The 18659-nt window shown below is 51.5% G+C and overlaps 1 protein-coding gene across 1 annotated transcript; it reads left to right on the forward strand.

Moving 5' to 3' along the window:
• Nucleotides 1–1583: 1583 nt before the first annotated feature.
• On the forward strand, nt 1584–17894 carry EEF2KMT (eukaryotic elongation factor 2 lysine methyltransferase). Its single transcript, XM_036280570.1, has 8 exons — nt 1584–1679; nt 3934–3993; nt 6206–6286; nt 7474–7575; nt 14792–14925; nt 15007–15302; nt 16570–16719; nt 17684–17894. Exons 1-8 carry the CDS (start codon nt 1584–1586, stop codon nt 17782–17784), a joined length of 1020 nt encoding a protein of 339 aa, XP_036136463.1. The 3' UTR covers nt 17785–17894.
• Nucleotides 17895–18659: the final 765 nt, after the last annotated feature.

The following is an 18659-nucleotide window of genomic DNA, read 5'->3' on the forward strand; positions in this document are numbered from 1 at the left end:
TCTCAAGACGCTTCTAAATGGAGTTTTGTTGAGAGACGTGTAACCACGTAGCCTATGAACACAGTTCGAACTCCAGAGGCAGCACTGCTGAGGTGGGAACTGCCTGCCCTGCCTCTCACTCAAGACAGAATAATGCCCAACAGAAATTATTATCGTTTTTGGTGGTTGTTGTTAATCCTCACCCAAGAATATTTTTCCATTGCTTTTTAGATAGAGTGGAAGGGAGGGGCGCGGGGAGAAAGAGAGAAACATCGATGTGAAAGGGGCCAGGGTCGGAAGACCCGACCGGGCCGGAAATCGAACCTGCAATCCAGGTACATGCCTTTGACCGGGAATTGAATCCATGACCCCATGGTCTGCCAGAGCAACTATCTTTTTCTTTTCCTCCTTGTCCCCATCTCAGCACCAGCCCACAACACCCAAGAGCCCTCTTCCTCTTCTTTCAGATTCCTTTTTCCTGCCCAGTGACAACTCCCACTCAGCTCCATGTGCTCGGCAGCCTGGCATATAATGCCGTCATACCTCTCCATGTATCTGCGTGTTAATTAGTTCAATGTCTCCCTCCCTAAGAGCCCCTGAGCCCCTGCAGAGCTGGGACACCCTTGGTTTTTCTGTTGCATCCCCAATACCTGACATGCCAAACGCATTAAGTGCTTAATAAGTATCTGGTGAACAAAAGTCCCCATGGGTTTGGGGTTTGGGGAGCCTGAGCTCCTGCCTGCAGCTGGAGGAGGTCATGCAGAGGGCAGGGCTAGGGGGAGCCGCCCAGAGTAGACGAGTCTCCTTGCCCCTCCTCTGCTGACGCCCCCAAAGTGGGAGGCGATTCTGGGACACAGCCTTGAGAACTGTGGTGTGGGGACCACTTGCACTGGGTACGTGACACCAAAGACAAGACTCTTAAGTAAGCTCCCTTATTAAACCTGCCACCTACCATCCGGAGCGGCCTGCCTCTCTTCCGTTTCTCTCCGCCCTCAGTTTGGAAAACACCACCTTGACCTAAGTGCCCTTTTCCAAGGAGAGAGAGCAGCCATGGCCCGAGCCCATGGACCCTGGGCCTGGGAAGGTACCCCCGCACCCTCGAGGGGCAAGAGGGCGGGCGGCCAGGGTCCTTTCTGCCCGTTCACACCGAGGAGGCGCTGACGGGGACAGGACTAGGATAAGGCGGCTGGGGAAGCCCCGACAAAAAGGTCCTCATAAAAGGGCAGGAACAGCGAGAATGAGAGAATGAGTTCCGGGGTCTCAGCCTCACCGGGAGCTCCCAGGGAAGCGCTCGCAGCTCTGCAAAACCCTAATCAGGCTCCAACCCTGACTCCGCCCCGCCGGTACCTTGGCCCCGCCCCTGCCAACCCTGGCCCCACCCCCCCGGGTCTCAAACCTCGCCCGCAGCCCTCCTCCAGGACCCGCCTCGGACCTTCCCCAAGTCCCGCCTCCCAGAACCCCAAGCCCCTCCCCCAGAGCCCGAGCAGCGCCTGCCCGCGCCCAAGCCCCGCCCCCAACCCTTCTCGGGCCCGCCTCAAGCCCCGCCCCCAGGCGCCTCCCCGCTCCCAGCCGCCTCCCGGGCGACGCTGCGGCTCCGCCCCGCCATGGCGCCCGACGACAGCGCCGAGATCTCGCGCCTGCTGCAGAGATTCGAGCGCCGCTTCTTGGCGACGCGTGCGCTGCGCTCCTTCCCCTGGCAGGTGGGCGACGGGGCGCGCTGAGGGCGAACGGTGGGGGGGCGAAGGCCTGGAGAGGGGGGCGCTTTGGGCTCCCACCCCCGCCCTCCCCGCCACGTGCCGGCCTGACCGTAACGCCGGTCCTCGTCCCGCAGCGCGGACGGGAGGCGGAGAGCAGGAGGAGCGCCTGCACGCCCCGGGAGCCCGCGCTGCACCCGCTGTCAGCTCCCTCCTGCCTGGGCCCTCCCGCCCTTTGCGCCTGGGGTCCCAGGAACGGAAGGATGCAGCGCTTCCTCCAACTCCCTTTCACGCGGGTGTTTAGGGTCATGGACAATTCCCAAGAGTTTTCGTGACTTTTTTTTTTAGCCAGATATCGGTCTGACCATTGAGTAACAACTATTGTTGCCCATTTAAACAGTCAATGGCCTCAGGACAGTTGGAGGTCACGTTTCAATGAGCGCAGTGACCAGGTCACAGACAGTCCCCCCACCTACATACACACACACACACACACACCCAAAAGTGTACTGCATGCCTTCCATGAGCCATCAGCAGAGGACGAAATCGTTTCAGAGGCAGCTTGAGTCTCTTAAGCCTCTAATGGAAGACAGGGAGGAACAAAGCCGGCCAGAAAATAGATGAAAGAGGTCTGGCCTTCCCTGCCCTGCGGACCTGCCCTTGTCGCAGAGGTCAATGGTGTTGGAGCAGCCTCCTTCTGCCAAGGAGGGGCTTCTAATGACACTGCCTCCTTTATAATTCATGTGCCATGAGCTCACTGGGTGACTCAGTTTGGATATGTATTCTTCCCAGGTCTTCCCCATCTTCAGGGGTGGTGGTAGTCATTTGTATTTTATTGACAAACGATTTGGCATTCTGAGAGCTCATTTCCAGTCAGAAAAGAATATCTACATTTTTTAACCCCCAATTTAAGCCTTCATAATAGCATCTATGGGACCCAATTCCCTATCAACTAGAATCGGTCACATGAAATGAGTGCATACTCTGTACCAGGACCATACTAAATTAACACTTAGGCTGGCCCACAACACCCATGTGGTGGGTACTATTACCATCATAGTGTTTGACTAGAGAAGTAGAGTGCATCAGTGGAGAAGAGCTCAGACCTGGGAGACAGCCTGCCTGCTTGGAATCCTGGCCCAATCCCATCCGAGCTGTGTGACCTTGGGCAAGTGACTGCGCATCTCTGGGCCTTGATTTTCTTATTAGTAAAATAGGAGAATAATAATGCTTACCTCATAGGGCTGTTGTCAGGACTACATGAGAATGAAGTATACCTGAGGCAGTGCCTGGCTCATGGTAAGTGGATGTAAGTGTTAGCTAGTATTTTTATTCATCACCCAATGTTTACTGAATGCCTTCCATGAGCCAGACACGAGGATCAGCAGCATACAGATGAGGCCTTGCTGAGAGAGGAGAGCCAGAGAATAAACACGTAAATGAATAAGAATGAAAACGTCAGGGGATGACAGTGGCTATAAAGTCAACAAAACAAGGAAATGTGTCATCAAAGTAGGGGGATCAAGGAAGGCCTCCAAGGGCGCACATTTGAGCTGGGACCTGAACAGTGAAGCAGTGGGCTATGGGAGGTCTAGGGGAGCAGGGAGTACGAAGGTTCTACCAGTGAGAGCAAGCTGCTACAAGGAGGTCAGTGCGGCTGGAGTGGCATCCGCAGAGATGGGATGGGGTGGCGGCAGAGGCAGTGAGAGAGAAAGGCCAGGGCCGGTCTTGTAGGCCTCTTAGAGTGTGATAAGTTGTTCTGGAGAAATGAAGTAATTTGCCCAGTGTCACACACCAGGCAGGCAGTCTGCCTGATTCTGTAGCCTGAGCTCACTCCCCGGCTGGGGTCAACTGCAGGAGAGGACAGTATGTAGCTGGGCCTGGCAGCTGCACATTCTACATGTCCACTTTAACTCGGATGTCAAGTCCAAGGCAAGCCCATCTATGTGGATGTCATGGATAACTAATTCCTGGCTGACCAGTACAGCCACCAAGCCGCCTGTGACCCGGGCGAGGCTCAGTAGCCAGGGCTAATGCAAACCAAGAGTCCGTCTCCTGACATTCTTTCTCCAACTCATCCAGGTGTAACCTGGGACTTGTCAAGGTCAGGCTTTCAGCCGCCTGTGGCTTCCACTTCCAATTGGCCCCAGATCCCTGAGGAGAGATCACTTAGCACTTTGCCAACATGTCCTATTGCATGTGTAATGTTCCTGTGAAAATGCATTGAGACTTCTCTCTCCCCCACTCTGCCTCCAAATAGAGCCTAGAAGAGAAATTAAGGGACTCGGGTTCTGAGCTGCTGCTGGATATTTTGCAGAAGGTAAGAGTCCTCCTGACTTGCCCTTGAGGACATAACAGAAGTGCAGTGGGTGTGCTGGTCTCCTTTAAAAAGAAAGACACTGCATTTGGGTGGTAGCACCTTAGAGAGCTCTGGCTCTTTTGTTTCCTTAGATGAAGATATCAGCATATACAAAACCCTACTTCAGAGGAGGGAGTCTGGGGATGTTTTTTAAACTGTCCACAGAGAAAACAAATGACAGCTGTGGGAACATCTAGCATTTGCTAGCTGTTCAGAGACTTCCTTCTTTGCATTTAAGGAAAAAATAAGAATGCAAATCTTGCCCACTTGTGTCTCATCCTAGAAGTAGATGGGCCCCTGCTTTTTGGAAGTGTTTTGGATTCTAAGGTGCATGTGAGTGAGGATATATATGAAACCACCACTCAGCCTGGCCTGGCCTGGCCCCAGCCTGCCCCGGCCATGTGGATCAAGTGCAGATCACACTGCATCCTGGCTGTCGTCCCTCTGAAGGGTCATGAACCTTCCTCAAAACCCAAAGCTATGGATTCTCCCCCCAGAAAAAAAATGCACTAGAATATATTTTTTATACAAATTCAAAGGAGTCACAGATCCTCCTCCAACCACTAAGCCCATCCAAGGATCTCAGATTAAGAGTTCCTGTGTGCCCTGGCCATGTGGTTCAGTTGGTTGGAGTTTTGTCCCATATACCAAAAGGTTCCCGGTTAGGGCACATATGGAAGGCAACCAATCGATGCTCTCTCTCTCACATTGATGGTTCTCTCGCTCTTGCTCTCTCTCCCTCTTTTCTTCTCTTCCTTCTTAGCCCTGCTTCAAGTGAGAGGATTAAAACAAAGAATTCCTCTGCTGCCCGGTTTGGCTCAGCGGTTAGAGCGTCCGCCTGCGGTCCGGAGAGACCCGGGTTCGGTTCCCGCTAAGGGCATGTACCTCAGTTGCAGTTTGGCCCTGGCCCTGGTTGGTCGTGCGGGTGGCATCCATTCGATGTGTCTCTTTCACGTCGATGTTTCTCTCTCTCTCTCTCTTCCTCTCTATCCCTCCCACTCTATCTGAACAAAAAATGGGAAAGTGTCCTCGGGTGAGGATAAAAAAAAAGAGTTTCTGTGTGGAGGGTGAACCAGGAGTATCCATCTGACCACCAAGGGGAGAAGATGGAGCTGTAGCTAGGAAGGATTTCCAGGGCAATCTAGTTAGTATTCAGGACTGGAGCTCAGAGATGTCCAAGGTCATTGCTCATTGTCTTGTAGCCTACTCTGATTCTCAGCCCACCTACCACCAGCCAACTAGAAAGCCCTGAGCAATGTGTGGGTATTTTGTTGTCCTTGGGTAAAATCGTGTCCTTCCAGCCAACAGGCCCCGGTAACCTGGTTTCTTGCTCTAATTGCTCCTGTCACCCCACCCTCCTTCCCAAGATGCCAGTCTGTGACTGCCTTGAAGCCTGCATAAACTATTCTCTGCCTGAATCTCACTCCCCTGCTCTTTGATTCTCTAGGTTTCTACTAAACTGTCACCCCTGAGAGTCCCCTTTCCCCTCCTCCACGTCCCAGGCAGAGCCCCCACCTTCCTCTGTTTCGAATTCAGGCTGGTTGCCCTGGGAAGAGTATGCCTTAATCCAGTCCAGCTGCTAGAACAGTACCATAGACTGAGTGACTTATAAACAACAGGAATTTATTTCTCACCGTTTGGGGGACTGGGAAGTCCAAGACCAAGGTGCCAGCAGGTCCGGTGCGTGGTGAGGGTCTGCTTGCTGGTTCACAGAGGTCCATCTCCTTGTATCCTCATATGGTGGAAGGCATAATGGAGCTCTTTGGGTCTCTCTAGTTCCACTCATGGGGACTCTACCTCCATGACCTAATCACCTCCCAACAGCCCCACCTCATAAAACCATCGCATTGAGTGTTAGATTTAGCATATGAATTTGGGGAGACAGACATTCAGTTGATAGCAGACCTTGGGTCGGTATGCCTCATGTTCCTGCCCAGAATGGGCATTAGAAACATGGCCTGTGTTCCTGCAGGAGAGGAGTTTTTAGAAAGGGGCTTATTCTGAAGACTTTCTCTTTCAGATGCATGAGGATCACCTGGAGCCAGAACCCTTGTGTCTATACATGTCTTTGCTGAGGGACCAAGTAACTGGGGTTTGCCCTGTATTTACTTAGAGCTCACGGGAGACTTAAGGCCCGGTCTCTCCAGCAACTCACATGTGTCCTTTGTCACAGACTGTGAAACACCCTCTGTGCGTGAAGCATCCACCGTCTGTGAAGTATGCCCGGTGCTTTCTCTCAGAGCTCATCAGAAAGGTCAGTAGGGGGCACTGTGAGTTCAGTAGCCAGACAGCGTCTGGGACTTGGCTCACTCTACAGCAGTGAGCCCAGCTTTGCCTGTTGCAGCCCATATCCATCTCATGCCCTTTGCCTGCTCTACAAACCTCCACGTGGCAGGTGTTCCCTGGGCAACTGTCTCCTAGCTGAGCTCGACCATTGAGAGGCCATGGAGGGCAGGAGGAAGGGAAAAGCCAAGGTATATCTCCTTCTCTGCTCCGCGGGGTCTCCGGCAGCAGCTGCGCCTCCTCTGTGGTCCCTGTGCAGGTTCTCATTTCTGCCAGGCAGCCCTGAGCACTGAATCCCCACTTTCTCCCTCTGTTCTGCCACCTCAGAGGTTTTGACGGTTTCCTGCTGTTGCCAATCTCTGGATTGGTGCACTGTCCCTGTTGGAAGCTTTAAGTGGTTCAGTGCCTTTAGAACTAGTTCCCTTCACTACCTTCCCCCCAGTGAACAGCCTGGAATGGCTCTTCTCCTGATACAGGATGGATTTTAAGGATGAGCCCAAATTTGCTGAGTTTCATGTTAGCTTGGATTTCAGAAAGGCGAATCCTAGAGGTCAGTAGCAGACCTGACACGTTTGGCCTCTGAATACAAGGGCCACGCCTCACCCAGTTTTAGCACATGGAATGATCCTGGCTTCTCCGTTACCTCCATCCCCAGTTCTCACCAGCATGGCACATCTAGCAGTTACCGGTAGGTCTCCCCCACACCACCAGAAGTGTATGCCACCCACCCCCATGAGGCGCAGGACAGGAGACTGCCCGCTGATGAAGCGACACCCTGAAGTGTGGAGTGCCCATCCTGTGTTTTTTACCTAGGCCCACTTAAAAATACCAATTTTGTTCTTCATCCAGGACATCATGGTCAAAGGGCCGAGCTCTTTGTCCCTGTCATGTGGCAGCTACCTAAACTACACCTTAGTCTCACCCTCACCCTCTCTACACCTCTTTGAGATACCCCACATCCCCACACCGAGTGAATTTTTTATCTGCCAGGTGACCTTTATTATGTCAGTCCATCTCAAACTGCCCCTCCACATTTGGTGAAACTCCTCCAGCTATTTCTAGAAGTCAGAGTAAAAGCAGCTAGACAAGACCTTTGTGTGGTTCACGAGGGCCAATATTTAATGCTCTCATTGAAGCTCTCTCCCCACCCACCTCTAGCATGAAGCTGTTCATGAAGAGCCTTTGGATGAACTGTATGAGGCGCTGGCAGAGACCCTGACAGCCGAGGAGCCCCCGCAGTGTCACCGGAGCTATCTGTTGGTAGGAGCGTGTGCCTTCCTCCCCACACAGGCCAGACACCCACCTCTGCACACAGAGTCCAAACTGGGCTCCAGTCAGCCTCCCATGGGTTCAGATCCTGACTCATCACCTCTGTGGTCTTAGATGGAGTCAGTTAACCTCCTTGAGCACTTTGACAGATAAGACTATCTATCTTATGGGGTGGCTTGGAGTTAAATTTACACAGCAAAGACCTGGTGCTTAGTCCCCAATGAATACCTGATGGGTGGATGTTATAGGACAGCAGTCACTTACCACTCTCCCCCATCACCATCCTAACCAGCCTGGACCAATGCCATAGCCTTCTGACTGGTCTTCCAACTTCTTGCCCCACAAAAATCCGTTCAGCATACAACAGCCAGAGGGATCTTGGATGTTTTTGTCTGTTTTTAACCTTTTACTATAAAATAAAACATAGATATAGAGAACCACACAAAAGAAATATACAGCTTTCTGCCCTGTCCACCTCTGGACACGAGCATTTCATCTTGCCCGTCCTCCATCCCAGCTCTTTCTTCTCCTGTCAATGCCTCCTTTGAACAGCCCTCCGCGGGCTTGCTTTTGGTTGCACATGTGTGGTGCTATTCATCTTGTTCCTCCATCCTGTTTCCCAAAAATTGGTGTCTGAATTCAAAGGCCCACTCAGATTCATGTCTGTTTGATTGCTTTGGCAAGAATACAATATGGGGTTCTAGGAGGCACATCATATCTGTTTCTCATCCTCTTAATGACCTTGGTTATGGATACCCAAAGCACAGACTCATTCATTCACTGGAGGATGCAAAAGGGTGATTTCCCAATCCTGTCATTTTGCTTTCATTCACTAACTAGAGGAATTTTATAAGGAGGTGCCTCCCTTCAGCCACTATTTGATTACTCACAGGTACAACTTGTGGAGAAAAGGCTGGATACAGGCTTGATCTTTTCAAGATAGTGAATCTGTTTCCCATCATCCCCCGAAGGGGTTCAATCCATACAAACCATGTCCTCATGGAAGCTTAAAATGTGCTATTTTGAGCCACTTTGAATAGGCTTCTGAGCCCTTCAACATTACCCTAACAATTTTCTTGCTTTATTTTTTGTCAAGCTTCTCCAGACTCATCTTGTATATTTCCTGTCCCAGACCAGGAATCAGCCATGTCTTAACAAGCTCCTCATTTCTTTTAGTGGGAAATGATATTTAAAGACCATAATCTGGGCATTAGAGTGCTCATTGCTACAGTGTAGGCCTTTCCAGTGAACAGAACTGGGATATGAGTAGTGATAATATATCCGTACTTAGAGAGTGTAGAAGGAAAGTGGGGAGAGGGAGAGAGAGAAACATCAATATGAGAGAGATACATCAATCAGTTGCCTCCCACACTCTCCCAGGTCAGGGCCAGGGATCAAGCCTGTAAGCCAAGTACATGCCCTTGACCTGGAATTGAACCTGTGACCCTTCAGTGTGTGGGCCACACCAGCTAGGGCTATATATCCATACTTTTTGAAATAGAATACCTCGCCCTGGCCGGTTTGGCTCAGCGGTTAGAGTGTCTGCCCACAGACCAGAGAGTCCCGGGTTCAGTTCCCGCTAAGGGCACGTACCTCAGTTGCAGTTTGTCCCTGGCCAAACCCCAGTTGGAGTTGTGTGGGTGGCAACCACTCGATGTGTCTCTCTCACATTGACGTTTCTCTCTCTCCCACCCTCCCTCCCTCTCTCCCTCCACTCTATCTGAAGATATATGCAAAAATGTCCTCAGGTGAAGATTTAAAAAAAAATCTTTTTTTAAATTCAACAAAACATTATCTGTGCACTGTATTATGTGCCCATAGCCCCAAGCAAAAACATTTTTTTTAATGTTTTTATTGATTCGGAGAGAGGAAGGGAGAGGGAGAGATAGAAACATTGATGACATCCTTCAGCTGCCTCCTGATGCCCCACACTTGGGATCGAGCCCACAATTCCTGTATGTGCCCTGATAAGGAATCAAACCAGTGACCTCCTGGTACATGGGATGATGCTCAATCAACTGAGCCATACTGGCCAGGACAAAAAGTCTCCTTTTCTCCCTATTTTTCCCCCTCTTTGCCCTCCTCACCTACCCCCATCCCCCTTTCCTTTTGGCTGTCACCACACTTGTCTGTATCTGTCTGTGTGATGTGTGTGTGTGTGTGTGTGTGTGTGTTTGCTTAATCCCTTTGCCTTCTTTCATCCAGCCTCCCAAACCCCTCCCCTCTGACAGCTGTCAGTCTCAGAACTGCAGGGTTTTACTCAGCCCCTTCACCGTGCATCTGTATCTGCTTTCTCCTACACTGGAAATTCTGGTTCCCAAGACCACAGAGGATAATGATGAGATATCCCCCAACTGCCTGTTGGCTTTATCCCCAATACTCATGCAGCCATCTCAGAACTACGGTGCTAATTCTGTCCACCAATTATGATTACTGAAAACTGTAGAATTGTTATATATACTATCCCCCTTCTCCCTCAGTGTGTTTGTTTGTTGCCATACCATAACTACATTGTCATCAAAAAGGCATTACATAGTATTACTACAAATTTAGCAGTTTAAAGCAACATAAATTGTATTGTCTTATAGTTCTGTAGGTCAGAGATCTGGTGGGCTCAGCTGGTTTCTCTTCTTTGAGTCTCACAGCGCAAAATTCAGGGTGTCAGCAGGGCTGGGCTCTAGAGGAGAACCTGCTTCCGGGCTCGTGCAGGTCATTGGCACGATTTCATTTCCTGTGGCTGCAGGACTCAGGTTCCATTTCCTTTCTGGCTCTTGGCTGGGAGTTGTTCTCAGCTTCCAAAGGCCGCCCCCTGTTCCCTGACCCGTGGCCCCTTCATCACCAAAGCCAGCAACAGCAGGTCAAGTTCCTCTTGCAATTCAAACCTTCCCTGCCTCTTTTTCCTCTGCATGTCTTGGTCTTCAGCCACAAAAAAAAAAAAATGCTCTACTTTTTTTTTTTTTTTTTTTTTTTTTATCCTCACTCGAGGACATTTTTCCATTTTTTGTTCAGGTAGAGTGGGAGGGAGAGAGAGGAACAGAGAGAGAGAGAGAGAGAGAGAGAGAAACATCGATGCGAAAGGAACACATCGAGTGGCTGCCACCCGCACAACCGACCAGGGCCGGGGACAAACTGCAACCGAGGTACGTGCCCTTAGCGGGAACTGAACCCGGGTCTCTCAGGACCGCAGGCCGACGCCCTAACCGCTGAGCCAAACCGGCCAGGGCAAAAATGCTCTACTTTTAAGGGCTCAGATGATGAGATTGGTCTCACCCAGATAATCTAGGATAATTTCTCCATCTCAAATTCTGTAACCTTAAGCACATCTTCCAAGTCCCTTTGCCTTCTAACATAACACAGTCACAGGGTCCCGGGGTTAGGGCATAGACGTTACTGATCAGGCGCACATTCCATAATCTCTGCGTTCAGTCTGTATATCTTTAGAGCTCCCCCTCAGTCCACATGTTTGCGTCTCTCAAGCCTTTTTGGTTGTCTGAAGTTTCTTCTCTAGTACATTCTATAAGAAGGGCTTCTGGGATTGACCTTCCCAGAGTCCTTACATGGTGATAACAATTTGAGCCTTTTATACTTGAATTCTGACTCACATTTTCTCTCCTTGAGTTTCCTAAACATGTTTCTCATTTTCTTTGGCATAAAGCATCGCTGTGGAAAAGCTTGATGATAACCCAGTTTTCTCTCCCTTTTATGCTGCCTGCCTTTTTCTCTGAGCTGGCCAAAGGGTCTTCTTTCTTTCTTTTTTTTTAAACCTCACCCGAGGACATTTTTCCATTTTAGTTCAGATAGAGTGGGAGGGAGAAAGAGGAAGAGAGGGAGAGAGAGAAACATCGACATGAAAGGGACACATCGAGTGGCTGCCTTCTGCACAACCCCAAATGGGGCCAGGGACAAAATACAACAGAGGTACGTGCCCTCAGCGGGAACCAAACCCGGGTCTCTGTGGACTGTGGACCGATGCTCTAACTGCTGAGCCAAACTGGCCAGGGCAGGGTCTTCTTTCTTTAAGGTTTAGTCATTTTACCAGAATGTGTCTTGGTCTGATTGTTCTGGGCTGGTGATCTCGGGCTCAGTGTGTGTACTCCTTCAATATTATTTCAACTCTTTTTTTAGGAATGCTTTCTTGAATTACAATTTTTAGTATTTGTTCTTTGCTTTTGGTTTTTATTAAATGTTTTTGTTTCGTTTTTTTTTTTTATCCTCACCCGAGGACATTTTTGCATTTATCTTTAGATAGAGCAGGAGGGAGACAGAGAGGAACATTGATGTGAGAGAGACACATTGAGTGGTTGCCACTCACACGACCCCATCTGGGGCCGGGGACAAACTGCAACCGGGGTACGTGCCCTTAGTGGGGACTGAACCCAGGTCTCTTCGGTTCACAGGCCAACGCTCTACCGCTGAGCCAAACCAGCCAGAGCACTTTTGGTTTTCATTAAAAAGCACCTAAAAATGGGTGGCTCATACAAGAGAAACCTATCACCTCACAGTCTGGAAGCTATAGCTCCAGTCGGGACGTTGGCAGGGCCGCCAGGGAGGCTGCGTTCGGGGCCTGGCTCCTCGGCTTGCACATGGCCTTCTCCCTGTGTCTCCTCACAGCACCGTCCTCTGTGGTGTCCAGTGTCCCGATTTCCTCCTATAAGGACGCAGTCAGACTGGATTAGGGCCCACCCCAATGACAGTATTATCACTTGATTCCCTTTGTAAAGACCCCATTTCCTGCCCTGGCCGGTTTGGCTCAGCGGTTAGAGCGTCGGCCTGCGGTCCTGAGAGACCCGGGTTCGGTTCCCGCTAAGGGCGCGTACCTCGGTTGCAGTTTGTCCCCGGCCCTGGTCGGTTGTGCGGGTGGCAGCCACTCGATGTGTTCCTTTCGCATCGATGTTTCTCTCTCTCTCTCTCTGTTCCTCTCTCTCCCTCCCACTCTACCTGAACAAAATAAAACGGAAAAATGTCCTCAGGTGAGGATAAAAAAAAAAAAAAAAAAAAAAAAGACCCCATTTCCAAGTAAGGTCAGTCGGAGGTGCTGGGGGTCAGGGCTTCAGCATATGAATTGGGAGGGTGGGGGGACACGGTTCATCCCACAGCAATCACTTAATTTCTGTTTTAAAAATCACTTCATGTCCAGCTGGTGTGGCTCAGTTAGTTGAGCGTCCCCATGCACCAAGAGGTCACCAGTTTGATTCCTGGTCAGGGCACATGCCCAGGTTGTAGGCTCGATTCCCAGGGGGGGGTGTGCAGAAGGCAGCCAATCGATGTTTTTCTCTCATCAATGTTTCTTTCTTTCCCTTCCTCTCTATCTAAAAATTAATTTTTTTTTTTTAATTTTTTTTTTTTTTTATCCTCACCCGAGGACATTTTTCCATTTTTTGTACAGACAGAGTGGGAGGGAGAGAGAGGAAGAGAGAGAGAGAGAAACATCGACGCGAAAGGGACACATCGAGTGGCTGCCACCCGCACGACCAACCAGGGCCGGGGACAAACTGCAACCAAGGTACATGCCCCTAGCGGGAATCGAACCCGGGTCTCTCCGGACCGCAGGCGGGCGCTCTAACCGCTGAGCCAAACCGGCCAGGGCTAAAAATTAATTTTTAAAAAAAGTTTTTTTTTAATCATTTCACCCTGGCCGGTGTGACTCAGAGGTTAGCGCATTGGCCCACACACGGAAGGGTCACTGGTCTGATTCCCTGCCAGGGGAATGTTTTTATTCTCTTGTTCCTTCGAGTAATCTTTATTTCTGAATGATGTTTTCTGTATTGTCACACATATCTGAGTGACTCGGGTGGTCAGATCCCCTCCCAAGTGTGCTTGCTGTTCTTGGCCGGCCGCGGCTGTCCCAGCGAATGCCTGCCTGTTGGCCCTGGGTTCCCCTGTCCTCAGGCCAGCCACATGCCCCACTGCTTCCCTCTTCTACGTCCACAGACGCATTGAGCACGAGGGTTGTCTGTTTGTGGTTTTCCCTCACCTGTTGATAGTTTCAGGCTCACAGAGATACCTTATGAATGTTGTCCTACCTCACTGCTCAGTCTGTTCTTATATGGGGATTCAGGAAGATTCAAAACTACGCTGCAGCCATCTTCCCCAAATTCCCCTAAGTGATTCCCTGATTTGAGGTAAATCAGATCGTGTCACTCACCTGCTTATAGCCCACCAGTGGCTTCCCTTTGCTCACATGCTCTGCCTCAGCCTTTCTCTCTCTTGTCTGGTCCCTTCTGCTCTCCCTGTGCTCCAGCCCCATGGTCTTTCTCTTTCTTGAACTCACTAACTGTAATGCTGCCTCAGGGCCTTTGCACTTGCTCTGCCTAAAATACTCTCCCCCCAGAACCTCACATGCCTCACTTCTCCTTTTCACCCAGATCTCGGATTATATGTTACATCCTCCAACAGGCTGTCCCTGACCAATCTATCTGAAACAGACCTCCCCTTCCCCACCCCCAGTCTTCATAGAAGACTGGGGATGGGGGGTTGCATGTTGGGAGTGCCATTCTCAGCAGCCCCGGGTTGGAGAACACATTTCAAGACTGGATGTTCCACGAAGCACATGCCGGCAAGCCAAGCGTGGGGTATCCCACCTGCTTTGGGAATGAGACTGACAGGAAACTCCAAAGGCTAGAGAATTCCCCAGCCCCAGATGTCAGGTTGAACTCAGCCCCACGCATTGAGAGTTGTAACTTGTTTTTGTTAATAACTAGGTTCACAGAAAGCTGCAAAAATAGTACAGGGAGGTCCCACGTGCCCTTTCCCCAGTTTCCCCAGCGGAGACACCTTACACTCCGGAATATCACCGCGTGGACACTGACGCTGGCACACTGCCAATCTACGTCGTTTACCACGTGTGGTCTGTGCAGGCGCCATCACAGTCAAGCACCGTCCTCAGGCCATCCCCCGTCCCCACCCCTACCCCAGGTGTCCTACCACTGACCTGTTTCTCCATCTCCACAATTCTGTCATTTTGAGAACGTTAGATAAATGGAATGACTCTGAGTGACTCTGAGATTGGCTTTTCTCATCAGCATAACGCCCTTGCAGGCCATCCAGGTTGGCACGTGTGCCAACAGTTTATCTTTATTGCTGTGTAGTATTCCATGGCATGGACGTACCAGTTTATTTAGCCATCCACCTGCTGTGCTTTTTTTCTCTTTAACACCAGCTCCCTATCTTCTGGTAGCTGGATTACTCTCTACCTGTCTCCATCCAGCCTTCCGGGGACTCTGTCACACTCTCTGAGAGCACAGCCATCGTTTCCCATGGCACCACCGGCCTGGTCACCTGGAATGCTGCACTCTACCTCGCAGAATGGGCCATAGAGAACCCAGAGGCTTTCACTCACAGGTGACCTCGGGGCACAGGGCAGGGCACCGAGGCGGCTTTGCCCTGGCACGATTGCGGACACGTGTCCCCTCTCCCACTCAGGACTGTCTTAGAGCTCGGCAGTGGCGCCGGCCTCACGGGCTTGGCCATGTGCAAGATGTGCCGTCCTAGAGCATACGTCTTCAGCGACTGTCACAGCCGTGTCCTGGAGCAGCTCCGAGGGAACGTCCTTCTCAACGGTCTCTTGTTGGAGCCAGATGTCACTGCCCCTGCACAGCACCCAGAACACAACACCCACAACTCAGAGAGCCCCAGGGTGATGGTGGCACAGCTGGACTGGGACACTGTGACAGCCCCTCAGCTCGCTGCCTTCCAGCCGGACGTCATCATCGCAGCAGGTACTGCTCGGCCCCAGCCGCTGGAACCGTGGCTTCCCTGTGGCTCCACCCAGCTCTCGGCTCGGGGCCCGTGGACTCTGCACGGGCAGAGGAGTACTGGTGGGATGACTGGAAGGGTCACGTGTGCCCGCAGGGCGACATCGAAGCACAGGTGTGACTCGGGTGCCCTAAAGCCACAGTCCTCCTGTTTGGGAAAATGGCCACACGCACTCCTGTTGTAATGGTGCCATCAGGTAAGTGAACCTGGCTCTTCCCAGCAAGGCCTGGATGAACAGGACAGGCCACCGCCTACTGGACAGACCTGCAGGTCCCTGTCCAGCAGCCTGAGTGAGGCGGCCCCGCTGCCATCTGGAACCTAAGTCAGCTGGCACAGCCCGTCTTCCAGGGGAGCGGGTGGGAGATGGCCGTGGCAGCCTTGTCCTGTCCGGGCCACAGAAAATGGCACAATGTTCCCAGGACCATGTCGGTTCCTCTTTTTGTCATGGGCACCGAAGGGCTTAGGGTCTGACTCATGGTGCCTGAGTCGGGGCCGGCCCTCCGAGTGCCCCCTGTCAGCGCTGGCTTCCCTCTGCTCTGGCCCTGTGGAGAACAGCTCCTGCTGTTTCTGTCCCGGGTGCACACCCGTGTCTTTCAGAGAAGTCCCCACGGAGGGGCTGCCCACTTCTAGTGCAAGGACATGGTCCTTGAGAGAAGGCATTTGGCGTGGCCACCAACAGGCCGCTCACTGTCCACTGAGCTCACCCCGTGCCCATCTGACTGACAGAGCCTCTAGTCCTGGGCCACAGCCCTGAGACTCACAGGCACACAGTGGCCGGAATGCAGAAGCCGAGCAGCACGCCCCAAGGGGCACCCATCCCTGCATGCCTGGCCAAGGGGCACCCATCCCTGCATGCCTGGCCAAGGGGCACCCATCCCTGCATGCCTGGCTGGCGCACAGCGGCGAGAGCAAAGTAGCAGCCCCTGGGGTCGAGAGGTCTGAAGCAGACTCAGGGTTTGCTTTATTAATGTCTTCTAAATAGGCCATAAGCAAATTGATTTTTATTTAAAGAAACAGCAGCGAGTCCTGGATATTTTTCCGTTGTTGCCTTGTCTTTCAGCAGTTTATATCCTCTCCTAAGGTTTTTTCCACCCACATAACTTTCTTCCCTTCTACTAGAACTGCCGCTTTCCCGGGCCTGCCCCGCTGCCGCGGCTGGCACAGCCCAGCGCCCTCCGTGGTGGGGTCCTGAGCCCAGGGGTCCCTGTCAGTACCGGGGTTTCGTTGCAGATGTGCTGTACTGCCCAGAGACCGTCCTCTCCCTGGTCAGGGTCCTGCAGACGCTCTCCACTTGCCTGAAGGACCAGCGGGCTCCTGACACCTACGTTGCCTTCACCATCCGCAACCCGGAGACGTGCCAGCTGTTCACCACCGAGCTAGGTGAGCTCGGGGACCCCGGGACAGGCTGCTCTCTCGGAGGGGCCGTCGGGCCTGCAGGGCCACTGTGCTGGCCCCACGTGAGACTCCGCTGAGGCAGAATCAGGGAAGTAAGAGAATGGGGTCCTGCCCTGGCTGGTCTGACTCAGCAGTGAGAGTGCTGGCCTGAGGACTGAAGGTTGTGGGTTCTATTCCTGGTCAAGGGCATGTACCTGGGTTGCAGGTTCTATCCCCAGCCCTGGTTGGGGTCACAAGGGAGGCAGCCAATCAATGTGTCTCTCACATAATGTTTCTCCCTCCCTCCCTTCTATTCTAAAAAATCAATGGAAAATATCCTTGGGTGAGGATTAAAAAATAATAATAATAAATAGTATCACCTTTATATTAATGTTCATATCGTAGGGAATCTGGAAGAATATACACTAGTTAACAGTTGTTATACTTGGACGGCAGGATTATAGATGCTCCTGCACTTTTCTGTCTCATACTTCCTTTTTAAATATTAATTTTTCATTCAATAAAGAACTAATGACAAAATGACCCTCACCAATGGCTCTTCAGACATGTGCTCATGAAGAGGACACAAGCCCCTTCAGATTCGTGCCCAGCCTTTCTGAGGAGGCACCAGGCTGAACGGTCGGGCAGAGCAGGTTCCGATCTTGGCTGCACCTGGGGACAGGGTGCACAGGTGCAGAGAACTACAGGGAACCTAGATGGGCCATGACCTTCCAGGGATGGGCATGGCCCGATGGGCAGAGGCAGCACACCTGTCAGGAGCTGTTTAAAAACATGATTCCTGGTCCTGCCCCAGAGGCTTGTTCTTCGTGTCTGGATGGGGCTTGAAAATCCAGTCTGTACACGCACACGCACACGCACGCACACCCAGGCCTGTCCTGCAGCCCTGCACTGATAGGGTGGTGTCCTGTCCCCAAACCCCATCATCCTGAGACACATGCTCTGTTTCCAGGCAAGGCTGGGATCTCATGGGAAGCAGCACCTCGTCACAACCAGAAACTATTTCCCTATGAAGAGCACTCGGAGACAGAAATTCTGAAACTAATACTATAGATTCACAAACATTTTTGAAAATTAAATCACCCACGAAAGAATTTGTATGTGGGAAAGCTGACAGAACTCTCACTGGACTTCAGAGTTTGAAGAGTGTTAAATTCTGAATCAGGAACCACCAACTATGTTCTAATAAAATATAAACGGTTCACCTGGCCGGTGTGGCTCAGTGGTTGAGCATTGACCCATGCACAAGAGGTCGCCGGTTCGATTCCCGGTCAGGGCACATGCCCAGGTTGTGGGCCCGATCCCCAGTGGGGGGCATGCAGGAGGCGGCCAATCAATGTTCTCTCTCATTAATGTTTCTATCTCTCCCTCTCCCTTCCTCTCTCTAAAATCAATAAAGAAAAAAAATTTTTTAATAAAAATATATATAAACAGTTCAAGTGTGGAGGTGTCCCTTTCTGTCAGCAGTTCTGGTTCATAAGCAAATCACCATGAACCAGAAATGAACATTTTGGCTCAGCAAGGAGAAACACCAAGTAGGTTTCCCCCATCTGGACACATCTCGTAAAGCCCGGCCCGTGGTGCTCACGGCCCCTCTGCTCCCAGTGCAGTGGGCGGTACAGCCCGTGTCACAGCAGGAATCAAAATGTTAGGGACATGACAGAGCAGATGCTGAGAAAGGCACACACTAGGAGACAAAAACGGACAGAGATGCTGAGTAGGCCACAGGAAAGTAATAAATGGGAAAAGAAGAGAAAGAAGTGACCCAGGGCCCCCAAAGAAGAAACCAGGCTGAACCAGTTTCCTGGGCCACAAATTCCTGGTCATTATAACTTCATTCCTTCCCCTGGCCAGTTTGGCTCAGCAGTTGGAGCAAAGGCCTGTGGACCAAAGGGCCGCGGGTTCGATTCCGGTCAAGGGCAAGTACC

Source organism: Molossus molossus, unplaced genomic scaffold, assembly GCF_014108415.1.
Source record: "Molossus molossus isolate mMolMol1 unplaced genomic scaffold, mMolMol1.p scaffold_m16_p_3, whole genome shotgun sequence".
In the NCBI taxonomy this organism is placed as follows: Eukaryota; Metazoa; Chordata; class Mammalia; order Chiroptera; family Molossidae; genus Molossus; species Molossus molossus.

Coding starts and splice junctions, on each gene's coding strand:
- EEF2KMT (XM_036280570.1), top strand. CDS start 1,584: ATGGCGCCCGACGACAGCGCCGAGATCTCGCGCCTGCTGCAGAGATTC. Junction 3,994..6,205: donor TGCTGGATATTTTGCAGAAG/GTAAGAGTCCTC, acceptor CCTTTGTCACAG/ACTGTGAAACACCCTCTGTG. Junction 7,576..14,791: donor GTCACCGGAGCTATCTGTTG/GTAGGAGCGTGT, acceptor GTCTCCATCCAG/CCTTCCGGGGACTCTGTCAC.